Here is a 23693-nt window from a genome sequence, read left to right as displayed (position 1 = left end):
TATTTATTTTCAGTATTTACTAATATTTTTAAAAACATTGAACATGCACCATGAACTAACATGAACAATTGTATTTGGCATTAACTAACAATAAACAAGATTAATAAACGCTGACAACTGTATTGCTCATTGTTGGTTTCATGTTAATGCAGGTGTTCCCAAATTTTAGATCCGAGACGTATAATCTCTCAAGATCCTCCAGAAATACAGGCAAAACACACACATTTGTTACTTTTTAGTAGTTTTCTTATTATGGATCAATAAATTTAATTTTAATTTTAAAATACATAATGGTAGGGCTGTATGATTATGTCAAAAACTATATTAGTCCCCTTGATATTGTAATGTTGATTGGATTTTACATTTAAGTATGTTTGAAACTTCCTACACGCTATAAATGCACCACTTGTGGCTCCCACTGTCAAAACAAGCATTATAAACGTGTAAACCAATGAACACGTGTCATTGTTAGTCATTGGAGAAAAAAAACATTTACTAATGCTAACAAACACATGATTTTAAATAGTACGGGGGGCCCCGAAAACAACTCAAGCCCAGGGGCCCCCATCCTCTTAAGTCCGGCCCTGCTGGTGTGTTATAAGTTGCACATGCTTGTATTAGACACGTAAAATTGCACAAATGAAAGTGTGGGAACAAAAGATGTATTCTATCTAAAAGCGAATGCTCACCCAGACCTGCCTGAAACGCCTCGTGTAACCACACCCCCACACATCTACGTCAGTTCGTGGTATGAGTTGACTAAGACCGCCCAAATCTATACGAAAGTAAGGTGGGCGCACCTGTCAGTGCAATTGCTTTGGAACCTGATGTTCCAAATATGGTAAGAGGCGTTACATTTCCGTCACACGCTTGCAGTATTCGACCAATCACTACGCACTGGTTAATCATAGCACACCTGGCTTTTCAGAGCGATGAGCTTTGTTAAAAATCTGCACGTTTCAGAGAGGCGGGACAAAGAGGAGATACAAACAAGCACGGTATGTGGAAAATACAGCGTTTTTGAACCTTAACTCGTGTATACACATTGCATTACATCTAAAACAAACCACAATATTTGTTTCAGCCGTGTCATATCACCCCTTAAAGAACTTGTTTAATAACTGATTTAACAACTCAATTTTTACTTAAAACGTTTAAACCCAAGCCAATTATACTTTCTTTTGTTTACATTCATAGCTCATATATTCAACAATTAACTACTAATATACACTGACAAAATAGTTTATGTATCTGTTGTTTTGATATATTTCTGAACTGACCATTTTATCTATCAGTTTTTTGAAGAAGGCTGAACTGGAGGTCAAATTTGGATTGCGAGCTTGTTTTGACAACCTGACACTATAATAACTATAAATGTGTGAGATTATGTAAAACATTATGGACATTTATAATATTACATAATAGGGCTTTGTAACTGTTTCCTGCTGAGCAATGCTCTTTAACCTGAAGAGCATATCCTTATTCCGCTCCCACTCAGCTGGCCATAACTGGTCAAGGACATCTTTCCTTTGGACCAACAATAACAGGATTTCACCAGCAGATGCTCTGTTTGAATGTATCTCAGTAAAATGATCCGCTCTGCTCCCCTGACTCTTCTCAGAATAACAGAATAACCTATCATTACCAAAGGGTCAATTCAGAAGCGTCAGATCTTCCACGTGCCTTTAAACATCACTTTGTTATGACGTCTAGATCTGGTCAGTCCAATTAGTGTAATTACAAAGCAGTCCTGGGCTACTAAAGATAGTACTTCACAGAATGAGCTTGTGTGTTCTACATTTGAATGAAAATCACATCTTTAAAGCGTTTTATCAGCCAAAACTACCACTGGTGCCTCCTTCAAAAATAGGTGCAAGACGCCTCTATCTTATCAAACACTCCTGTGCTCAAAGATTTAAAGAACCTCTTTCCTTTAATCCCATCCCCTGTTGTCCCTTGTCCTGTTGTGTTTAGCGGGGTGTCTGCGGTCCTTATCTCCAGACAAATGGGTGAAGACTCTGTGAAGCCCCAATTAATCTCCCTGTGAAATGAGCATTAGCCTCATCAATTTGCTTAACTTACTTTGAGAGAGCAATGGCGGTAATTGAGTGCTCATCTAATTAGAAATCATTTACACCCACAAAACATGTTTAGCATGGGGTCCAGTCCCTTTCAATAAAGCAGATGACTGGAATGCTTCAGGTCCGGGGCCAGGTATACGATCACACGGGTGTAAATGATTTTGATTGTGAAACACGTTTGAAACACGACTTTTCATCTTCGGGCCGGGTTGCATGAAGACACCACATTGCTCAAACACACTTTAAAAAGATGAATCATTGAACTTTACTGAGGAGCTTGTGGGTTTGTTCAGCATTCTTGTACAGGCCAAAGGAATGCAATGGCAGTGGGTCAGTGGGTTGCCCCGTCAGCCACAGACTATAGGTCGCTTGTAAGCTGCTCTGTCGCGGGCGAAGGAACGCCGGCCAAAGTTGGCACGATTCTTGCTTTTTATGGTAACTGGATGGAATTCAAAGGCAAGCATTAGTGTATCTTGCTGGCCTTATCTTTTATGTTTACACACTTGAGTGAGTTTATTAAGGCTTTCAAAAGAGGGAAATACACAAGTTTAGTTTAGCGCACGGATCCGGCATTTCCTTCCTCGCGAGTAGTTCCCCGTCCTGCCGAAAAGGATAAACACAAAAACAAACAGCCTTCCGTGATGAACAGCTGATGCGCCTCTCGTCCCAACAACACAAGCCTATCATCTTTTCAAAGAGAGGAAAACAGATGCTTAGAATTAGATAGATTAGTTCTGGAGCTTTTCTGCCATTTATGTCACGACCATGATAAGGTGTCAACCTGAAGAAAAATCTAAGAAAGTAAATCTAGCAGTTTCCATTCATTCTCAGTGTAATCTCCTCACTGCTTTTCAGAAACAGTTGAGATTTTGTAGAGATTTTTTTTATATGGGTAGGTATGACTGATAGCACTGTCTGTGCAGAGATTCCAAATATTAGTATTATTATCATCTGGCACATCCAGACATATCAGGTGCTAGGGAAGTATCGACTTCATACAAACAGCAGGCCATTTGGACAAAGAGAGACTTGTTTGCCACAAACGACATATAAAAACCTCTTCTGTGATGTGACTTCAGATTCCAGATGCCCCCAGGAAATCTTTTGCAATTCGGCACAATAAGATTTTGTGCATCGAGACAGCTGGGTCTGTGGGAACTGGTGAAATATGTGTTCAAGCTTTTCTGTAACTTGAGCTTGAAATCATGGAAAGCTTTTAATGGAAAGAAAACAAATTTCCACAATTGATAGAGGTGTTTATTTACACACGATGTTGTTTTAGCACCTGATTCACAAAAGGAATTATGCAAATCACACCCCAAAATTAGTGTTGAAACCTATTCCTTATTCTAAAAGCTGGTCATGGAGGATAAAGCATGCATGTGTGACAATGTAATTAAGTTGAAAACAATAAGAGACTTTTGTTCAAAACCCTCACAGAAGTAAAAGAACTCCAGTTAAGAAAGCTTGTGAACAAAACTCATTGCCAACTGCATTACATCAAGTATGGATATATTTTTTAACAAACAAATGTGGGAACAAACCCCCAGGACAAAGTTTATACGTAAATGAAAGAAGATCTACATTTATAGCATCTTATGGGCAATAACATCTTCCTCTGGATTATTACTTCATACCTTAGGCAATGTAATGTTATAATCTTAAGAGCTCTTTCTGTACGACAGGATATATATTTAGGGGGGGTGGCTAACTGTCAAAAAGAAAACATAACACACCTCATAACGGATGAGTCACTCGAAAGTATTAGTGAGAAAGAGCACTTTAGAGTTTACAGTTTCCTGTTTATTAAGATGCCGGCGCCTTGAAGGCTGATACAAACAGAGAGAGAATGTCAAATAGCTTAACAGATAACAGCGAAAAAAAATAACCCAGCCTTTCATTTCAGATCAGGAGAATAAACATTCTGCTCCCAGAGTCTCTCACCCTCAGTCTGTGACTGCCATTTGTTTAGACATTACACTAACAGAAATAATTGGCTCTAGCCTCTATCAACTCTAGCCTCTATCAACTCGAAACCCAACTTTCTTCTTGCACTCGTCGAGATAACCTTCTCCACAAAGGGTATGAAAACTCTAAAGCACCAAAGCCTGCCTATCATGCAAAATCTCTCTGTTTAAAGCAGCATCTGAGGTCTTTAAGTGTACAAAATGAGATTTCTCTCTCTTGAAACCCGAGTACCTGTTGGTCTGTTGTTTGACCCGAAGCTCTCCAAGAGAAATGGAAACTCATGCTTGAGAGAAAGATCAATCAATAGTACATGAGAATGGCCTTTCTGAATTAAAGGCGGCCTGATGTGCGCAGAGAAGCTGTCAAAACAATAGGTTTTCTTTCTGCATAACAAACTCTTTGGCATGCGAGATCGGGACCCTCAAAGACCAAACAGTATCGTCCCCTTAAGATATTTTTGGTCTAAATACATAATGTATTTAGCTGAGCATAACGAACACTGGTCAACAAGCCCACTTCCACAGAATGAAGGTGCAACAGTGTTTACCTACAGTGTGTTTACATGTCGAGACAATCCAGCTACATTGTGATTACAGTTCCCAGTCTGTGATTATATCCCTGACACCCAACATTTGACCGGCAATGAAGCCCTAAAGTGCCATTTCCCCGCGTGCCCGTCTGTCTGATGACAGCAGCCTCCAGAGTCTCAGCAGCTATTGCACTACAGATCTCAGAACAGTCACAGCCACAGCTCTGATGCTCAGACTTGGATAATCTACAAAGAAATGTTTGGAATGAAAATCTCGGTCTAACAAATAAGGGATTAAGTTGCACTTCTGCTGACAGACTGAATCAATGAACCTTTGATCCGATGCCTTGATTAAAGCATTCAAAAAAAGGTAAACATCTTGAGTATTTTTAATTATAGTAAGATGATAACTTTCTGGCTAAAGGTTGCTTGAAGGCCCCATTACATTGATGCAACATGCAATGACTGGCTTGTATTTGTGCCTTGAAGGGATAGTGCAGGCAAAAATAAAAAATCTGTCATCAAATTTATGTTGTTCAAAACATGTATGGCTTTCTTTCTTCTGTGGAACACAAAAGACGATGTTTTGAAAAATGTTTCCATTTAATGGAAGTCAATGGGGGCAATGTCGTTTGGTTACCAACGTTCTTAAAAATATCTTCTTTTGAGTTCTGCATAACACAGTCAGACAGATTTGGACTGACATGAGGGTCAATAAATGATAAAAGAATGTTTAATTTTGACTGAACTATGCCCTTTAATTTACAATAATTTTTAACCATTCAGTTACATAAAATGGCATGGCTCAAAGCATACATTGTCAACTTTTTTGTTAAAATCCTTTCTCCGTTCCTAGCCTAATACGCAAAAGGAGCTATTATAAAATGACAGAAATTACACACTTTAGCTCCACGTCTGCCCTGTAGCTTATGCAACACTAAATTCCAAACCGCATCAAGGTGTGCAGCTTCTCATAAATTAAATCCATGTAAAACATGGACAATTTACAGACGTACCCCACTAAGATATACTGGACACTTGTTGATATTTCTTGACTGGTTATTTCTTTATCTCCAGATGAACCTTGGTTGTAAATTCACAGCAATTTTGCCCTGTGTTAAATCACCTAAATACCCCCTTGCACTCCACCAGTGCCTGTTCGCCAGAGGAAAAACACAGATCGAAAACGCCCCAAACCAGCTGCCATGCATTACTGCTGCCACATTCTAAATCAGCGATTCTGTCCAAAGTCCTGAGTGATGGGCTCACTCCCCGTCACATGTTTGGAGTGCACAGCCCATTAGTAGCTTGGCTCTTTGAGTCACTATAGCGCTCGTTATTAATGAACAGCATCCATCATATCATATACAAACAGTAAAGCATGTCACCAGCAGCTTGAATCCCAATTTCAAAACGAAAGTTTACTTATTAGTGAAACATGCAACACCAAAGCCAAACTTTTGTACAAAAGCAGGATTATCTACATAAACTCCCTCATACATGTTTGCTTTTGCTCCACTGACACCTCATTCAAATTATTCAAAAACAACAAAACCACAATTCTATACAGGTGAACCACAATGTCAGTATAACTAATATCACTCTTAAGCGCTTGTGGCATTCTTTGTGATTTAACCAAGCTCTCCCCGAGATCCTTTGCATCCACAGTATCGGGTTAATAATATTTGTCCTGTGTTGTATTGTGCTGAACTCAATAAACCTACACAGACTGTCAGCACAAGTGAACATCTGAACTTTTGATGTGTGCACACTTTCCCTGAGGCGGGAAATATGTTTCCACTAAGAATTAATCTCAGCAGCAAAATACTGATTTCTACAATCGGATATATATACAGTATTAGTAGCTGAAATAAACAAGTGTACAACATGTACCTGTTTGAACTATTATTACCAAAATGCACGATTAGTACAATACTGTTATTGGCAGCATAGATGGCAACATGACAACCTGATGTCTGAACCAAACATATTCTTGCTTCTAGACCTTTATTTTTTGAATGTAACTAATGATGTGTGAGGCAAACACTAACATTAAAAAGAAAATCTACTCGGAATTTTTTTCATCATTTATTCACCCTTATGTCATTCAAAACCTGGAATACAAAAGAAGATTTTTTGAGAAATGACTTAATCCAATCAAAGTCCATCCAATGGAAGTCAATGGGCGCCAGTCTTGTTTGGATACCATCGTTCTTCAAAATATCTCCTTTTGTGTTCTGCAGAGGAATGAAAGTCAAACAGGTTTAGAATGGGTAAAAAAAATGAAAGAATTTCCTTTCATTAACATTGACTTCGCATTGAGGATTAGATGAGGTTTCCTATAGGAGAATTTGTTCTTCTTTTTGTTTTCCCCTCATGTGAATGCATGCTAGCATATTTAATTTTACACACTGCAACGCCTTTAAATGTGAGTGAAATAAACATTACAGATCAGCTTAGACCTGACGGTTTCTATGGTAATTTGTTAAATATTCACCAGTTTGATTACGGTTTCTGAATGGCAACACATTTACACACTCAAACCTGTAAACACCGCTCATCTCTTCAGTGCCTCAGACGTGTGCACAGGTAATAAATCATCGATGACAGCGAGATAAATTATGCTAAATGGGAGAAAAATAAATCCAAATCTTTCTCTGAGAAGATCACCGGGTTCACACGTGTATAAATGTCCTGGAAAACAGGCAAGTCGATCCCATTACTGACCCACCCCTATGAACCTTAGATAAGAATTCGGCTGCTTATTAATGTTGTCTTATCTGCTAAGGAAACACATTTTCCTCCAAATACAAAAAGAAACTGTGATACGACTGAAAATGTCACCAGCCCATAAACATTGGTTTAAAAATGAATAAAAACATTACAAAAAGAAAATATTGTTGATTCAATGACAGCATATTTCACAATCGCTTTGTGAATTGACGGTGGCCGATTGTCCATTCCAAAATGCAGAAGTAAACTGCACTAGATCTACCATACTACTACAAAGCAAAGTGTCTCTTGTTCTCTACCTAAACTGGAGGGGATAATGGAAGGTTGGCCTTAAACATCTGCTTGGGAAGAATTTATTCCCTAAATCATTGTCATTAGATCCAGAATAAATTGTGCTGTAAAAGGAGCAAAGAGCTTTACATTAGACAAGTGAAGACATGAAACCAAGGCCTAGCAGATGGGGGCAGGTAGACAGACAGAAAGACTAATATGGAAAAATCTTTCTGGATTTCAATACTGCAGTAATCTAGCATTTTGACAGAAACAGAGATTGATGAATTTTTACACTCAGTAAACCACACAGATACCTGGGGAAATTCTAAGATCATCCTGATGCAAAGCAATGCAGATAAGCAAGCTGCAGACGTGCTTTATTTCCCTACAAGTAGCTGTGGCAATATTGGAAGAGAAACCATCGTCTGTTTTGGGGATCTTACTGTATTTATGAGCAACTTCAAAGCTGATTTCACTCCATCTCTCTCTCTCCATCTCTCTCTCGCGTGCGCGGTGTTAGAAGAAGAGATGGAGGAAAGGCCCTTGGCTGTTTTTGTTTTCATGTATTAACTGGGAAGAAAAACATCTTTGAGCTAAAGGGAGTGATAGCAAAACAATAATTTAGGCAGCTAACACGTATTAGTAGAACATTTTTCATCTTTACAACCGGTCGTAACACAATGAATGATTTTAAGATTAACTACAGTATATATGTCTGTATAAGTGTCAAACATCAATAAGTGTAAGAGGAGCTATAGAGTTGAACATGAGTTGGCCTGTCAAACATCTGTTCAAAGTTTTTTTTTTTGCACTCATGTCACGTGAAGAAGATAACCTATTGGGGGAGATGCATTTAAATGTTTTGTGATTTGCATGTTATAAAACAAAAGCTCTGTTAAAGGGATAGTTAAGTTATTTATTCACCCCCAAGTTGTTCTTGAGCTGTATAAATTTTGTTGTTCTGCTGAACACAAAGAAAGATTTTTGGAATAATGTTTGTAACAAACTGGGGCACTATTGAATACAATGGTGGGAAAAACTACATTGGTAGTCAATGGTGTCCCAGAGCTGTTTGGTTTGCCACATTCTTCAAAATATTATCTTTTGTGTTCAACAGTCCTAAGAAATTCATTCAGGTTTGGAATAACTTGAGGGTGAGTAAATGATTACAGAATTTTCATTTTTGGGTGAACTAAGAAACCAAAAACTAGGGTGAATATGTTTAAATACTGTATGTGTTCTGTGACACTATACAAACTTGCCAGATATCATCATGTTAATTTTAACCAGCCCAGCATATTTCTATTGGCTCAAACAATTTCAATAGTTTTGGACGAGTCTATCTGTTTGCTGACCATTGGCAGACAGAGCAATTACTAAGAAAATATCCAGTGTTCCACACATAAAGCCAAGAACATAGAAATATAGAAACAAAACTAAAAAGTCATCAAGATTAGTCCACACACTAACATTAACATTGATACACACAGCTCAAATGAACTGGAAAGCCCTATGGTCCCAGGACAGCTATAACACCGTTGGAAGCATGTTGTGTGTTTGGCCTAAACAGCAGATGATCTTTTCCCTTGTTATCACAGGAAGCAGAGCAATAGGCCTACATATAGCTAAATGATGGCCAGGTGACGTAAAGCCTATATATAACCCCTTTTTCAAAAAGTAAAACAAGTCATCATACAGATGGAACATGGTGAAAACATGGGCGGGTGTTTCCCATTGGCTTTGTGAGAAATGTACATCCGCACGCGCTGCGCCCAGATATTTTGAGGGGAAAAATGAAAGGAAAACAAGACACCACAGCGCCACTTAAAAACACTGCCTGAAGCAGATATCATAACAAACAGAACCCACGTCCCAGACTTCCACTGATGCAACCATCGGGAAGTCTGTTTTTAACTATCCCATCAGCGCATCCGTTTGCAGCTCAACTGACAGTAAACAGTACAGTTAGGCCTGAGGTGCAAGCCTGGGGCTGAACCTATTTTGCCCCATTTACTAACACTGGAAATGATAAATAACTGTGTAAACAAAGCCATGTTTACGTTTCAGACAAAACGTGGCAGTGGGGGAGCCGGATGGCTGGGAACTGTGCAGATGTCAAGACGCCCACCCTGATGTTAGCTTCCACAAAATCAGTGCTGCTAGATAAAATGTCACTAGAATCTACAAGGCCAAACATAGTTGCACGCCTCCACTGATTCCCTCTGCTTTTTTTCTCAGGGCAGGAAATGCACTCTGTCCTCTCTGCAATATGACCCCAGGAAGTGAGGATGGGCAGAAAAACACAATAACAAGAAGCAAATATACAACATGTGGCAAAGAAAACTCCCTGACTCATTTCTGGTCTGAACAAACCAAAGCTTTTGTCTGAAATATATAAAAACTATATAATGTATTATGGTTTGTGGTATGCCCCTGCTATATCAAACACATTGCAATTCATGTGGACACAACATGCACACATGTCCAAATTTTATAGCTTTGCCATGGTTTCCACAGAGATGCAGCATTTCACAACAATAACCAATTCATGCTATAAGTAATTCCATTTACTTTTCATTAACATTTTCCCTCTAACTATAAAGATGTCCTGACTCACAAGACGGATACAACCACCATTGGATAAATATGTGAGGACCATACTGTTGACAACAATTCCACCCTAATGCCTCGATATCATTAAGCCTCAGTCCTGAATTCATTTTCGTCGATTGGTATGTAAAGCCATGAATGTAATTATGGTGCCAACACTCCAGGCCCTGTCTGGATTTCACTAATCCTTAACAGTATGGAAAGTGGGGCATCTTTGGATAGGATGAGATCAAGATTGACACACCTGAGAAATTAAACTGTAGAAGGGGCTGAGTCTGTAGCCTCTGCCTGCGTGCAACACAGCTATGGCTGCCAGGGATCACTTTACTGGGAAGGCAGCGATGACAGGCTTCCCTGAACTGTTATCACTGCTTGCACTCAGCTATTTGTTGATATGCCTGGAATTCCTCCTTTTTTGCCCCCCCACGCACCTTTCTCTCCACCTCTACAGTATGTTGGCAAGGTGTGGATTGACAGCTGTGATGACAGCAACACTTCAAATAAAGACCTGTCTTAAGACCCACACTGCTCTGTTTATTTAACTATTCATATTCACCATACAGGGCTTGCTCAAAAGCAAATCTTTTTTGAATGTCTAGTGTAACCACTAGTTGAACTGACCCACCTCTCCTAGTCAACTTTAATAACCCAAGTTTAACCCTGAACTGAAATAGTAGTGACAAATACAGCTTACCCTCTGATCTCTTGGGCTCCAAGTGTTGTATTCCTGGTGAATCTTTTTTGACGCCATTGCTCAGTGGGACCACAGGACGAGCTTCAGCCACCGGAGGCTCCACTCTGGAGAATGAGGCGATTCTCTGTAATATGGAGCCCACAGTCTCTTTGGCATGGACATCATCCTGATCCATATCATGGTTGATCTCCATTTGTCCTGACGATGCGGGTAGAGAGACAGGGGCCACCTGGACCACTTGTGGTTTAGAGAGCATGTTGAACTGAGGAGTCTGGGCTGGAGAAAGTAGAAGAGGAGATTCACTTATGTTGGGAACTGGAATAGCTCCATGAGGAGTGATGGCCTCCTTCTTGTCAATGATGTTGTTGTTGTGGGTCATGGATAGGTCAGTGTTGTCCAAGCTGCTCATGGATGCTGAGGAACTAGCCGACACAGTCGGACTGTTGGATAACGTGTGGAATCTTGGTGGTGGTTTAGGTGCTGCAGACGATTCTGTCTGAGACTTAAAGACCAGGTTGTCAAGGTCAAGTGGGAACTTGTGGAGACGCACTGGTTCCTTCGATTTAGAGGACTGGTGATTGAGAGAGGAGTCCCTTGAAAAGGGACTGCTGTTCTGGATGTTGTGAGGACTTGTGTTCCACTGTGAACTGACATTGGTGAATCTTGACCCAGGTGACGTTACTCGTCTCATTCCTGCCATCTCTGCCATCTGGAGGTCCAGAGAGGGCATGGAGACATGACTAATACCCATAGGGTCAGTTGGAATGACCAGAGGGCCCTCCAGCTCCGAATGGAACATGTTCCCATGGGAGGAGTACTTCTTCAGGGCAGGGCTGCCCAGGCGTTGAGCTTTGTATTCCCCAACACCAACAGGACTCTGGGGAGGGCTAGTGTAGGAGCCCAGTTTGGATGAGGCCTGGTACTCCAAACTAGAAGAAGAGCTGTGGAGACTGTCATTGTCACTCCCTGGCCCTGAAGATGAATTAAAGCCATTAGGGTTGAATTTGTTCTGGAAGGATGCAGCTCGGTTGATCCCGGAGTTGGCATTGATGGCGGGCTTTCCCATTGTCCCTCGGTTGAAGGAGAGACTGGACACCATCCTACTTCTCATAACAGGGCTCTGGGCAGGACTGCAGCTGATACTAATCCTGGAGCGGTAAGGTGGGGATACCTGATTCCCTGGATTCCTCACATCATTTGTCTTGTTGAGGATTGAACTTGGGCTCATGGGAGATGTGACTGAAGATGTAGGGGAGAACGTAGGGATCTCATCATCAATATCAAAGGACCTCTTCAGAGCTAAAAAAGAAAAAAGACACAAAAACATTAGTCATGTTTAATGTAAAGACACTTTAAATGGCTCTATAAAAATAAATGCATATAAAACACAAGGTATGTAAATTGTCAAGCTAAATTTGACCAGGTAACCACAAAGCACATTTCTCTTGCAGAAAATCTAGGTTATATTTTTTCAGGTTATATCATAATTGGTGATAATAATGATGCTACATCAAAGTTTTGGACTTCTTTTATGATTGAAATCATAAATCAACTAGGACAGTCATTTCCCATATTTTATTTAAAGAAGCACTAAAATCTTAAAAGGAGACACTTCATGGTAGGGCAGCCTGGAGCCTTTCTGAATAGATACCTGTCAGACACATTTTGAAAGGCCAAGCTATAATTACAACGGTGTCTATGCAATCTTGCTTTGAGGCTAAGAAAGCAACATTAAGAATAGATGTGCTTTATTTCAACACCGAGTCCTTGATAGGTCTCGAGGAAATAAGTGCTAGGTCTTACTGTACAAATATCATTTGACAAATCATTTTCTTTGATTTCAGTTCTACCAACTTCTTTCTTACTTTAAGTGACTAGTTTTTTTAATACTGTAAACTAACAGAGATATGAAGCATTAGGTACAAAATTCTAAAAAATAAATCGTTAAAGAGATAGTTTACCCAGAAATAAAAATGTTCTCATCATTTACTGTATGTAAACGCGTATGACTTTTTTATGCAGAACACCCAAAAATATTTTGAAGAATGTTGGTGATCAAACAATGGCGGTACCCATTCACTTGCATAGGTTTGGTGGCTATACAATAGAAGTCAACAGGTACTGCCCTGGTTAAAAAATAAAATGTCTTATTTTGAGTTCTGCACAAGAAAGAAAATATCCCTTTAACTATCATTTTGGCTCACCTTAAAACACGTACTAAGAAAATATTATGTACTAGTAGTGACTATTGTAAAAGGCCTTATGGGGCTAAACCGTAAGTCTGCACCTTGAATATGTAAATTGTAGTGACACTGTATAATCCCGTCATTCTCGAAACCAGCTACACAAAGCCGAATGCAAACAGTGCTTTCCGACCTTTTCCCTTTGTGAGAGGCAGTGGCCTTTCCTTTAGCACAATAGGCCAATTCAAAGACAGCTCAGGCGCTGGAGGCTTGGATTACAACAGCCCTTCACCATGACTGAGAATTCCAGTAGAGAACAGTGCAAGTGTCCTAACAGCTCTGTGGCAGACCCAATTAGAAGGGGCAGCTTGTAGACTGCGTCGCAACATGCGCTAGCTATTGGAACAGTCTGAGGTGTGATGCCATGTGGTTCATACACTATAGCACCATAACACAGCATTAGATGCAAAACTCATGATTGCATGCTTGTGTTTTCAACCCTTTTCAGGTGCTTTTGCCCTGCCTTGTGTAAACAAGCAGATATCAGTTTAAAGCTATCACTGAATCTCGCCCAGCAGCTCTGATCGTATCTCTGCCTGGCAGGGGGCAGGGCTGGAGCCGGGCTGCGTGTTTTCCCGTAGGGTATGCTACCAATTAGAGTCACTGAGACTCCAGGCACTAAATTAAATCACATTTCACACAGAAACAGTCTCTTCTTTTACAGTGAAGGGACATGTATTTCTCTTCGCCATCATCAGCCCCACAGCTGTGAAAGTTTAGGCCTAATCAAATTCCACCAGCAAGGCCCTTTTGTGTAGCAGATACACGGCGGTCTGCGCATAGCGACTACATGCAATGTCATTCTCTTCAGCGTCCCAGAAGTCATTTAATACGTTGAGAACACCATCAGGGGGGCATTTAATTCAAAGGAGGGGAAGTTAAAGTTGCAATGTGTGCTTTCACAATGGCACTCGAAGTGATGAAGCAGTGCACTTTGGCAAAGAAGTACGCACCACTTAACTAGCGTTTCAGAAAGTGAAAGAGAAGACACGAAGCGAGGGAGAGATCGCAAACCAAGTGGCGCAGTCTAACAGCTTTTTTACAGCGTAGCACATGCAAGTGTAAACTTGTACTCTCCTTTGACAGAGACGAACCGAGGCCGGTATCAGGTAATTGCTGGCACCCTGTCAAACACTCAGGAAATAATTACGCTGGCAGTCGAGCGCTCCATCTCTGCTCTGTTCAAAATTCTGTCTCACGGTTTAATCCGCACTGTTAACACATACAGAAGCACAATGTCTGCTTCATCAGATAAAAGGGAGAACACCAGAACTTCTTCACCTCTTAGTCTTTCTTCCCCACGCAGCACAGAGCTTTGCAGCTAAGCTTCTTCTTTGGATCTAAGCTGTTTGGGTTGTGTAATGTCTATGGGAAATGAAATGGGTGTCAATGCCTCGTGATGATTACACACTTCCTGTTGAACAATTTGTTGACCTTCCTTTAATAAGGACATTTTGGGGCATTTTAAATTTCCCGTCAAGCACAACTGTGGATTGCTTGACCCCTTGGCCAAAGGTTGATGCAATGGTCTAAATTGTGAAGTTTAGCATTGGCACACATGCTAATTGCCTTCGTAGTTCGTACCAAAAGATGTTCTTAATCAAAGCTACACCAAAATATTTTGCATGATTTGTCTGTCATACTTAGATACACGGTACATCTACTGTCAAGCAACCATCCAACTAAAAAACACATAAATATATATATAAATACACACAAAACCAGCCTAAGACAGTTTGCTGGTGTATTCTTGTCTTAGCTGGTCTCCCAGCCTGGCCAAGCTGGTGCCGAAAAATCTAAATCCAGACCAGGTTGGGAGACTCGTTAAAAGCATCACACCGGTTTAGGCTACTCTAAGCTGGTCTTATTTCAGTAGGACCATGTGGAGAAAATTAAAAATATGTCCTTGCATTTGCCCTATGTGTTCACCTAGATGAAGGATCAAGAAATTAATGAATTTACGACACTAGCTGCTGTTACTTTGGACCTAAGGTTTATGGCGAAGGGCTGCAAGGCAAACAGAGCAAAGCCTGTGGGTGGAGGGGGTCGTCAACAAGAGAGATGGGGGAGGTCAAGTGTACAGCCTTACTGTCACAGATTTATAGAGGAGCTCATGAGATCATCCAGCTGTATGCTTGCATACTGGATTTATCTTTATAGATGCATAAAATCCTATGATTAAACCAATTAAAATGTATACTTTTATAAAAGCACCTTTTTATCATCTGATGGTCCTGATAGGGGAAAGTTTCTCCTGTGGGAAGTATACACAGTTGGCACTTCTGTTGGTGTGTGTGGGGGGGGGTCACGTGTGCAAGTCTGGACCTGTTGTCGTTCTTCACCCCCCCACCGCACATTCCTCACAGGTATACTCAGTCGACCCCTCAAACAGCACCCTAAGCACATAGCTCATCCACACAGACCACCTCTGCCGAGGCACATCTGGAACCAGAATTCCGGCCTGCCATTTCCAGAGTTGCAGCGATGCGAATAAGGCCTTGCGCTCACACCCCTGGGGGCCATGAAAAACTTACACACAGTTACACATACCCTCCAATGCGCCTTTATAGCCTTTTGAGTTGATTGTAGGCCCTCTGTCAACCGGATCCAGTATAATAGAATGTGTCATTCACCCGTGTGCCTTCATAAATTCGGTACATAATGTTCCAAAAGGGAGTAAATACTCAAGAGTAAAAGAAACATGTGAAAAATGGGTTGATGGGCTTCAGTTTACATAAGACTTAGTTACATGGAAACACGCCTGATTCACAAGCAACCAAAATTATTTGGCCGAAAATAGCAAGATAAGCATTTGATGATTTTGATTTGAATCGCGCACGTATGCACTATTCTATGCCATTTTGTAGTAAAAATAGTGTGAGTAGTGCGTTCACATTGAAAATTCTCAAAAAAGAAGTGCACTTTACGTACCCGGATGACGCACTTTTTCAACCGAAAATATGAAGTGTGGGACTGTGGACACTTCACGCACTAGTGGTGGGCGGATCGATCCTGAAGTATCGATACTTTCGATACTGAGGTTGTATCGAAAAGGATCGATCCTAACATAAAAATATCGATACTAATGTGTTTTTTGTTTATACTACTGATTTTATTTATTTACTAATGTAGCTAATAATTGTATAATGAAGAAAAACTATTTCCCATACACCTAGTTTTGCACACGTTGCTCCTCCCTGCCCTGCTGTGTTTTGTAGTCCGCTATCACGTGACTCAGCAGCGCCAAGCGCAGGAACGCAGACGCTGCTGCAGCCAGCTAAAAGAAAAGAAGCATCGTGTGGAGTTTTTTCACCTCGGTGAATAAAAACACTGCGAACTGCGATGTATGGCAGTGGGCCTTTGGGGGTAAAAAGCCAAAGATTGAAAGTACTTTATTATTTAAGCACTTTATTTACTTTGTGTCTCAAACAATTGTGTGCACTTTGTTTATAAATTCACTTAAAAAAATGTAATGAAAGGGAAACATGTTAATTTGTTCTATTATTTTGTCTAAACATAACACTGAACAAAAACTGAAAAGCAGTTTTAAAATTTTTGTTCTTGAGTAATAATTTTGTGCACTTTTTTTTAAAGCTAGAGAAGTAGTACTGGGATAACGAGAAATTGTTTTGTTATATATCGTTTTTCTGTTCTGTTAATCTGTTATTGTTACTATTTCCAGTAATAATTTGGAGCAAAATTCATGTTTGCAAATTCGATTACAGGAATAAATAACTAAATAAATAGATTTATTTGGTTTAAATGATGTCCAGTGTTTTAACATATACATGATGAATTAGCCTGCAGGCACATTAAGAGCACAAATCACAAAATATTTTAGTGGTCATGAAAATGTATTCAGATTTAGCATATTAATGATGCATTCATCTGATAAATCGTGACATTTCATCTACAGGAAAGTAAATGTAAGTTCAAGTGAATGCTTTTTAAAAGTAAAAAGTATTGGTATCGGTATCGAAATCGCCAATACTGGCCCTGCATTTACTTGGTATCGGATCGATACTAAATTTTACAGTATCGCCCACCACTGTCACGCACTCAGTGGTCGCAGTTTCGTTTACGTAGCGGAAGGGAGGCGGGGCTATCAGACGTTGCTCGAGCAAAACTCTCCTGCAGAGTGATAACGCTTCAATCTGATGATGACTCAAGTAATGCTGGGCAAAACAGATGAAAACTACATTATACGTACATTCTACAAGTTGATTTTTATTCACACGCATTGTGCCTTGCGATTGACATCATTTACGTCTGGGAAACCGATATACTTCCAGTTAGTATAAAACCATTTAGTATTCCATTTGGGACAATACTACCCTTCTTAAATTCAGTGGTGGACAGTAACGAAGTAAATTTACCTGAGTACTGTACTTAAGTACACTTTTTGAGTATCTGTACTTTACTTGAGTATTATTTTTTCTGAGTACTTGTACTTTAACTTGACTACATTTGAAAGACAAATATCATACTTTTTACTCCACTACATTTATAAAAAGGTCCAAAAGTAGAAAATGGTTTCTATGCAGCGGGGTTTCCTGTGTGCGCAATTTATCTGGCTTGCGATCTGCAAGGACCTTTTACTGTTGCCAAGTATTTCAGTTTTTCTAAGCTCGCGGTTTTCCGGCAAGCTTTGAATGGCCATTTGGCAGATTTTTTAACGCAAATCTGGCAACTCTGGGATCTTCCCCGCTAAACTAATGTAAACGTAGGCGCTGCTACATCGTTGATAGCGCTCTGAAAAGGCAAATAGAACATTAAAAGAGGAAAAAGGCACATGTTAAAGTGTGGTGTAATCATGTGTGGGCTACGATCAGTCAAAGATCCTTGAAACATTGTCATGAAAATGATCGGCATAACGGCTAAACGGTAAATAAGCATCACATACACCTTGAGCTATGCGTGCATGTTAACTTCTGATCTGCTGCTGTATCATTTAAAGCGATTTGGATAATGAATGATGTTTTTACTGAAGTAACTATAGTTGAAGTATTCCTGTTGAAATAAAAACAATAGAACCCTGCCCAAAATACAACATAAAATGTAATGGATTTAATGGTTATAATGGGAATTGTACTGTGGATATGTTGTCTACTTGTATGTGATGGATTCTATTGTTGGGATGGTAAATCCTATTGGAATAAAACCCAAAACACACTACAAAGAGGAATTTAATTTAAAAATCTCATTTTAATTAAAAAATTCATTGTTTTTTTTCAGCAGGGATGGTATTTGCATTAAAACCACAGTATCCACAAATTTACCATTTTCTAAATATAGGAACCATACTCCAATTAATAATCTTTAGTAAAACCACAGCAACTAAACATACCATAGTTTCATTATACTAGCTATAGAGTATGTTTGTAGTTAAATTATGGTAATACAAATGGTAATAAATCCAACAAACACATGGCTTCTACACTTTACTATTTACAAGAACCTTACTACTTACTGGTAAATTGCTGCTAAAACTGGTAAAGGGAATATACAAAATAAAAGAACACTGCTCATAAATACATATAGGCCTAGGGGGCTAATGAGGATAATTAGGCTAAATGATCATACAGGATTACATCTAAACTAAACATATATGTGCTAAACATATAAAGCTCTTAAAGGAGTTGCTCACTGCAAAATTTGCCCCCATTGACTTTCCATAGTAGGAATAAAAATGACTATGGAAAGTCAATGGGGGCAAAATTTGAAGTGAACTACTCCTTTAATACAACTGATACTGTGAGCTACTCGGTGTATTCAGTAGGGTGCTTCAGAGGCATAAGGTATACGACAATAAAACAATGCACAACTGACATAAAGGACATTTACTTTTAATACTTAAGTACGTTTAAAAGCATGTACTTCTGTACTTTTACTTAAGTAAGAATCTGTCTTTACAACTTTTACTTGTAGTGGAGTAATATTTGACCAGTAGTATCTGTACTTTCACTCAAGTAAGGAAGTTGTGTACTTCGTCCACCTCTGCTTAAATTCATACACTACATGGTTGAGTGCATAGTTTAAGTGCATAGTGCATACTAGTATGTAATTTGGGACACAGCTCTAGTGTTAAACACGCACTGACAAGGTCTTTGCGACAACCTGTCAAAAATAAAAGTCTGGTTAACTTGAACAAATTATGACATACCCTCATGTAAAAAACTGTGGTGTGGTATACTATATTATTATAGTACAAAATTACAAAAATACAACAAAAATTTTAGTTAAGCGTTAAAAAAACAAATAAATTATTTCTTTAAATCATTTTGCATGAAGTAGCCTATAAAAATCCAAAGGTAATCCATTTCATGTTGTTGAGCCAAGGTAAAATAATATAAGCATTTTAAAATGTAAAATCCATACAAATTATATTCCTAAACTCTTAAGACTATTTTCTCAAGCTGTAAGAACAGATAAATCTCAGAATAACATCTTAGAAGGTCAAGAACTCTTATAACATACTTTTAGAGTTCAAGTTCAAGTGTAAATTTTGGAGTGGAGTTACACTATTGACAAAAAAACAATGACAATTCAGCCAACCTTTAGCAGTTCTTTGCGGTTTGCTCTAAGATCTATGTTATTTTCTCTGTTTTATATACACACTACACAAATCCCACTAATGTAGCCTCTTTAAGCAAGGCTTTACCAGGCCCCCTGTATCTCCTCAATCTTTATTCCACGACTCCTTTAATACTATGAGGAATGTATGGGCTGAAAAGACTGTGGAAAACAGCGTTTAACTGTAGATTTAATTGTTAGCATGATTCAACAGCACATGACCCAAAAAAAGCTTCAGCTAAACCAAAAAGTGTTTCTGAGGGGTCAGTCTAACGGCCATCTCACATGACACAACAGGAAGGAAGGCTGGTTCTTTTTGCCATTTTCTCTGTTCCCTTGATATCCACAGCTTGACATTGAAATGTATCAGTCATCACCCACTGGACAGCCATCGCAGTGAATCACAGAAGTTAATGCCCACAATTAAACTTCTACTGATAAGACATGGATGACTGCCGTTCAGTGAATTTTGACCACAAACGGCCGTATGAAAGAAGCATGGCTGACTCGCCCAACGTCCCTCAACATTCCAACCCGACATCCAAGAGCCAGAAGTTTGTCTCAGAATGAACAGCAGTTCTGTATATCTTCACTCAAGCACATGGAGGCACACTGCTCTCTTGTTCAGAAATGACCCTTTTGGCTAGTTTGAGGTGAAGCTGAAAGAATGTAATGTCTCTCTTGTGGCATCTTTTACTAGGAATCACATGGCTTGGGTATAAATCTGATAAAGAACAGCTAACTGTAGCACGCAAAGCCAGGAACAGTATGCTTTTCACCTCATCCACTCATACAACACAAAAAAAGTTGACCGCATCTTTTGGTTAATCCAATTTCGATTTGCTTAAGGCCAAATTGACGAAAAAAAAGACAGTGATTTGTTATTAACTCGTGCCATGGCAAAAACATATTCTAAAAGCAAGGAAGCCTACTATGATGTCATACATTTCAGCTCTAAAGTCACACGGCCAAGAAACATGTTTGTTTACTGACTAGCAAAACAGCTTTCAATAATCCTAGTCATCATAATTGAGTTCTGCAGAAGCATCTATCAGACAAACTACTCGGAATCTCTCACTTCCTCAGACAATTGTCTCCACTGCACATGGCCGTAATAATAGATGGTGTTTTATTCGGGGTGCTTGAACTAATTTGTTTTTCCTCTTCACATCAGCACCTGTCTAAACACTGAGAGAAACAATTGTTCTCCAGTCCACTCTGTTGTATGTCCATGACGGATCTTTTGGAAAGGGTGCCTCTCTTCCACGGAAATGTGTGTCAAATTCAGCAGTGACTGTGGTGAAGATTGTCGAGATAAATACTAATGCGTTGAAGCAATGAAATGTAAAGAGGGTTTGCAGATCATTGCAGCACATCAGTGTAATCATGTTCAGATTCTAGTCATTAAATGCACAACATACACAGCAGTAAACAAGTTTGCACAGTTTGAAAGCTGAAAACGTGAAAATAAACTCATAAGCACATACAACTGAAATATCAACAACAGCTCTAATAAACGACCAAACAACCTGAACAAAATAATAGATTAGCATTAGCCAATATGAGTGCACTATAGCCTACCCATGCAGACTACTAAGGTGTAAAAGTATCCATAACTAACTTTATAGTGAGGACTTTAAATATTAAAAGAAATTGACTGGGTTTACTACCAAAATAACGAATACATAAGTTTATAATTTTTTACGTTATTATAAAAACTTACTGCAAAATGCCAGAAGCTCACGTTTTGCTTAAAAGTAAAACAAAGGATTTTCTCATTTCTTTCCAATTATTAGGATACATCAATCATAGTGCATGCGCGTGGAAAGCATTTTACACGTTACAATTTCTACGAAATAAATACCCTTGCAAATTTTCCATAAATCACTTCCACATCTTTTTTAAATGAATGAATGGATGAACGAATCAACGCGCACACTTACCCTCAAAATCAGACAATATCCCCTCGAGATGGTCATTCACAGAGATACCTGACATCCTGACTTTCTCACCAGCAAAGCTTCCAGGGGTCGATATCACGCAATCACAAGAAATAAACTTTACTGAAACAGCACAGAAGCGCTTCAGCACAGCCGGCGGTTTTCGGACACTTTTGATGCAACAAAAAAGTTGCGCTTTGGGTGGGATTTGCTTTTCATCTGAGAACGCGCAGCACAACAACGCCAAATTTTCTATCAACACAGATTCAGAGACCATCCGATAACCCTCCTCCCTCCGATAGTCCTGCCCCCCTCTCAAAGGGATCTCCCCACCCATTGCCCTTTACCCCACCCCGCGGCTACACCTGCACAAGACAAGCGTCCTCTTTCTCTTTTAACTGGTTGTTTTGTGAGTGGATAACTTTTCTAATCTTCTAATTTTGTGTAAGTGTATTTCTTAAGTAGTCGATTATTTACCAATGAAACATAATAAAATAATAATATTGTGAATAATCCGCTAAATAATGCTGAAAAAACGATAATCGTTTACATATAACAACGCTATGCAAAATTCCTTCAGGCTATGTAATGGGTTTTGGGCCTTATTCCAGTAGCATTTAAAGGGATATTTTAAGACACAATTAGACATTATTTATTTAATCTCGTGACATTAAAAACCTGCCTGATTTTCTTCTGTGACAAATTTTTTTTTTGAGAAATGTCTCAGTGTGCCCATACAATGGAAACCAGTAGAGACCCATGCAGGGAACAAAATGTTTCCATTTCCATCATACCCATAAAATACATAAGAATTTATTTGATGGTTTCTGTTGTTTTTAATCTTATGTTGTTGGTTTTTTTTATCATTATGCAAACAGGCATGAATGCACGCCTGGCTGTCTCTTGCACTCGCTGAGGCATATTATTTATTTAAGAATGTAAGATGTGAAAGTTCAAGGTACAATTTGCTTTGAGATGCGGTAGTTTAGGGATTTACCTGGATTAACACATAAATTGACCTCTCTCAGACAGGCTCACTATGGGCCATGTTCACTTCATGTAGTGGAGAACAAGTGCACTTTTAGTAGTATATTTAATTTGTTTCTCTTCTTTTATTCAGCACTGCTTGCTTGGTAAAACATAATAGATTTGCTTCTTTGTGTGCAACATAGTCAAGAAAGGAAATAATAAATGAGAAGTTTCTAAATACATTCGCTTGGTTTATAATCTTTAAAATAGCAATATAACAATATGCTTTAAAGCGAGAAACAGCTTTAGAGTTCCTCTGAAAATGCCTTTTACAATGCACGTCCCTCTGTGCAGTTTGTGGTATACTGTATGTGCTTGTTTTTAAGTAACATTTATCCATATAGAAACAACAGGAAATGTGGCAATTAAAAGTGAAATAAATCGGAGAGTGATCATGTGACCAAGTTCCCAGACTCCCAGCGTCTGGTTGAAGAGCCAGACAGAGATCCTCAGTGGCCCTCATTAGCCATAAGAGTGTAATGTGCTGAGGATTAATGTCACTGAGTCTCTTAATACTCAGGCAGATGGGTCCTGACTGTAGGAAGGGTTTCAGGGCTTTGGCAAAGAAAAAGTCCTTGACCGCACCACTAACAACCTCTGTAAAATTACACGGGTGTCTGAGGGGCGACAATTTCTAGAAGTTGAAAAGTGCGATTCCGTGTGTTTGTGAGTTAGACAGAAATGAAAGGAAGGGAGGGATCAGATTAGTTTGTGGGATGTGAGTCTTGTCAGCTATTCTACAGCACATCTGAATGCACGAAGAGCAATACAGTGATAAGAATTTGTGAGAGAAAAATAGGTTGGGTTTTTGGTGAAAGAGATTTCATCTACCACAGTTAAAAGCTTGATGTACTCAAGAGTATTTAGTTATCGTGCCCTTTGAACTATGGCCTGACGTCAAAATATTTTTCTGAAGATTGTTAAAGAGCTGTTTTGCTTCGTGTAAATGTGAACAATTTTTTAAACATTTATTGAGGTTCCCAGAATTTAAACAAAAGATCAATGCGACCTTTAAACAAA

The 23693-nt window shown here is 39.2% G+C and overlaps 1 protein-coding gene across 1 annotated transcript in view; it reads right to left on the bottom strand.

Annotated features, from left to right (window-relative positions):
* Positions 1 to 21939, bottom strand: part of septin12 (septin 12) — a 59316-nt gene extending 37377 nt beyond the window's left edge. The window contains exons 1-2 of the mRNA XM_057344952.1: positions 21648 to 21939; positions 10889 to 12187 (exon numbers count right to left, since the gene is read on the bottom strand). Of these exons, the coding sequence (XP_057200935.1) occupies positions 10889 to 12187; positions 21648 to 21921 (1573 nt within the window). The 5' untranslated portion in view covers positions 21922 to 21939. The remainder of the gene's footprint in view (positions 1 to 10888; positions 12188 to 21647) is intronic.
* Between the last annotated feature and the right edge of the window lie 1754 nt (positions 21940 to 23693).

Source organism: Triplophysa rosa, linkage group LG11, assembly GCF_024868665.1.
Source record: "Triplophysa rosa linkage group LG11, Trosa_1v2, whole genome shotgun sequence".
Lineage (NCBI taxonomy): Eukaryota > Metazoa > Chordata > Actinopteri > Cypriniformes > Nemacheilidae > Triplophysa > Triplophysa rosa.
This window is presented reverse-complemented; position numbering and strand designations above follow the sequence as displayed.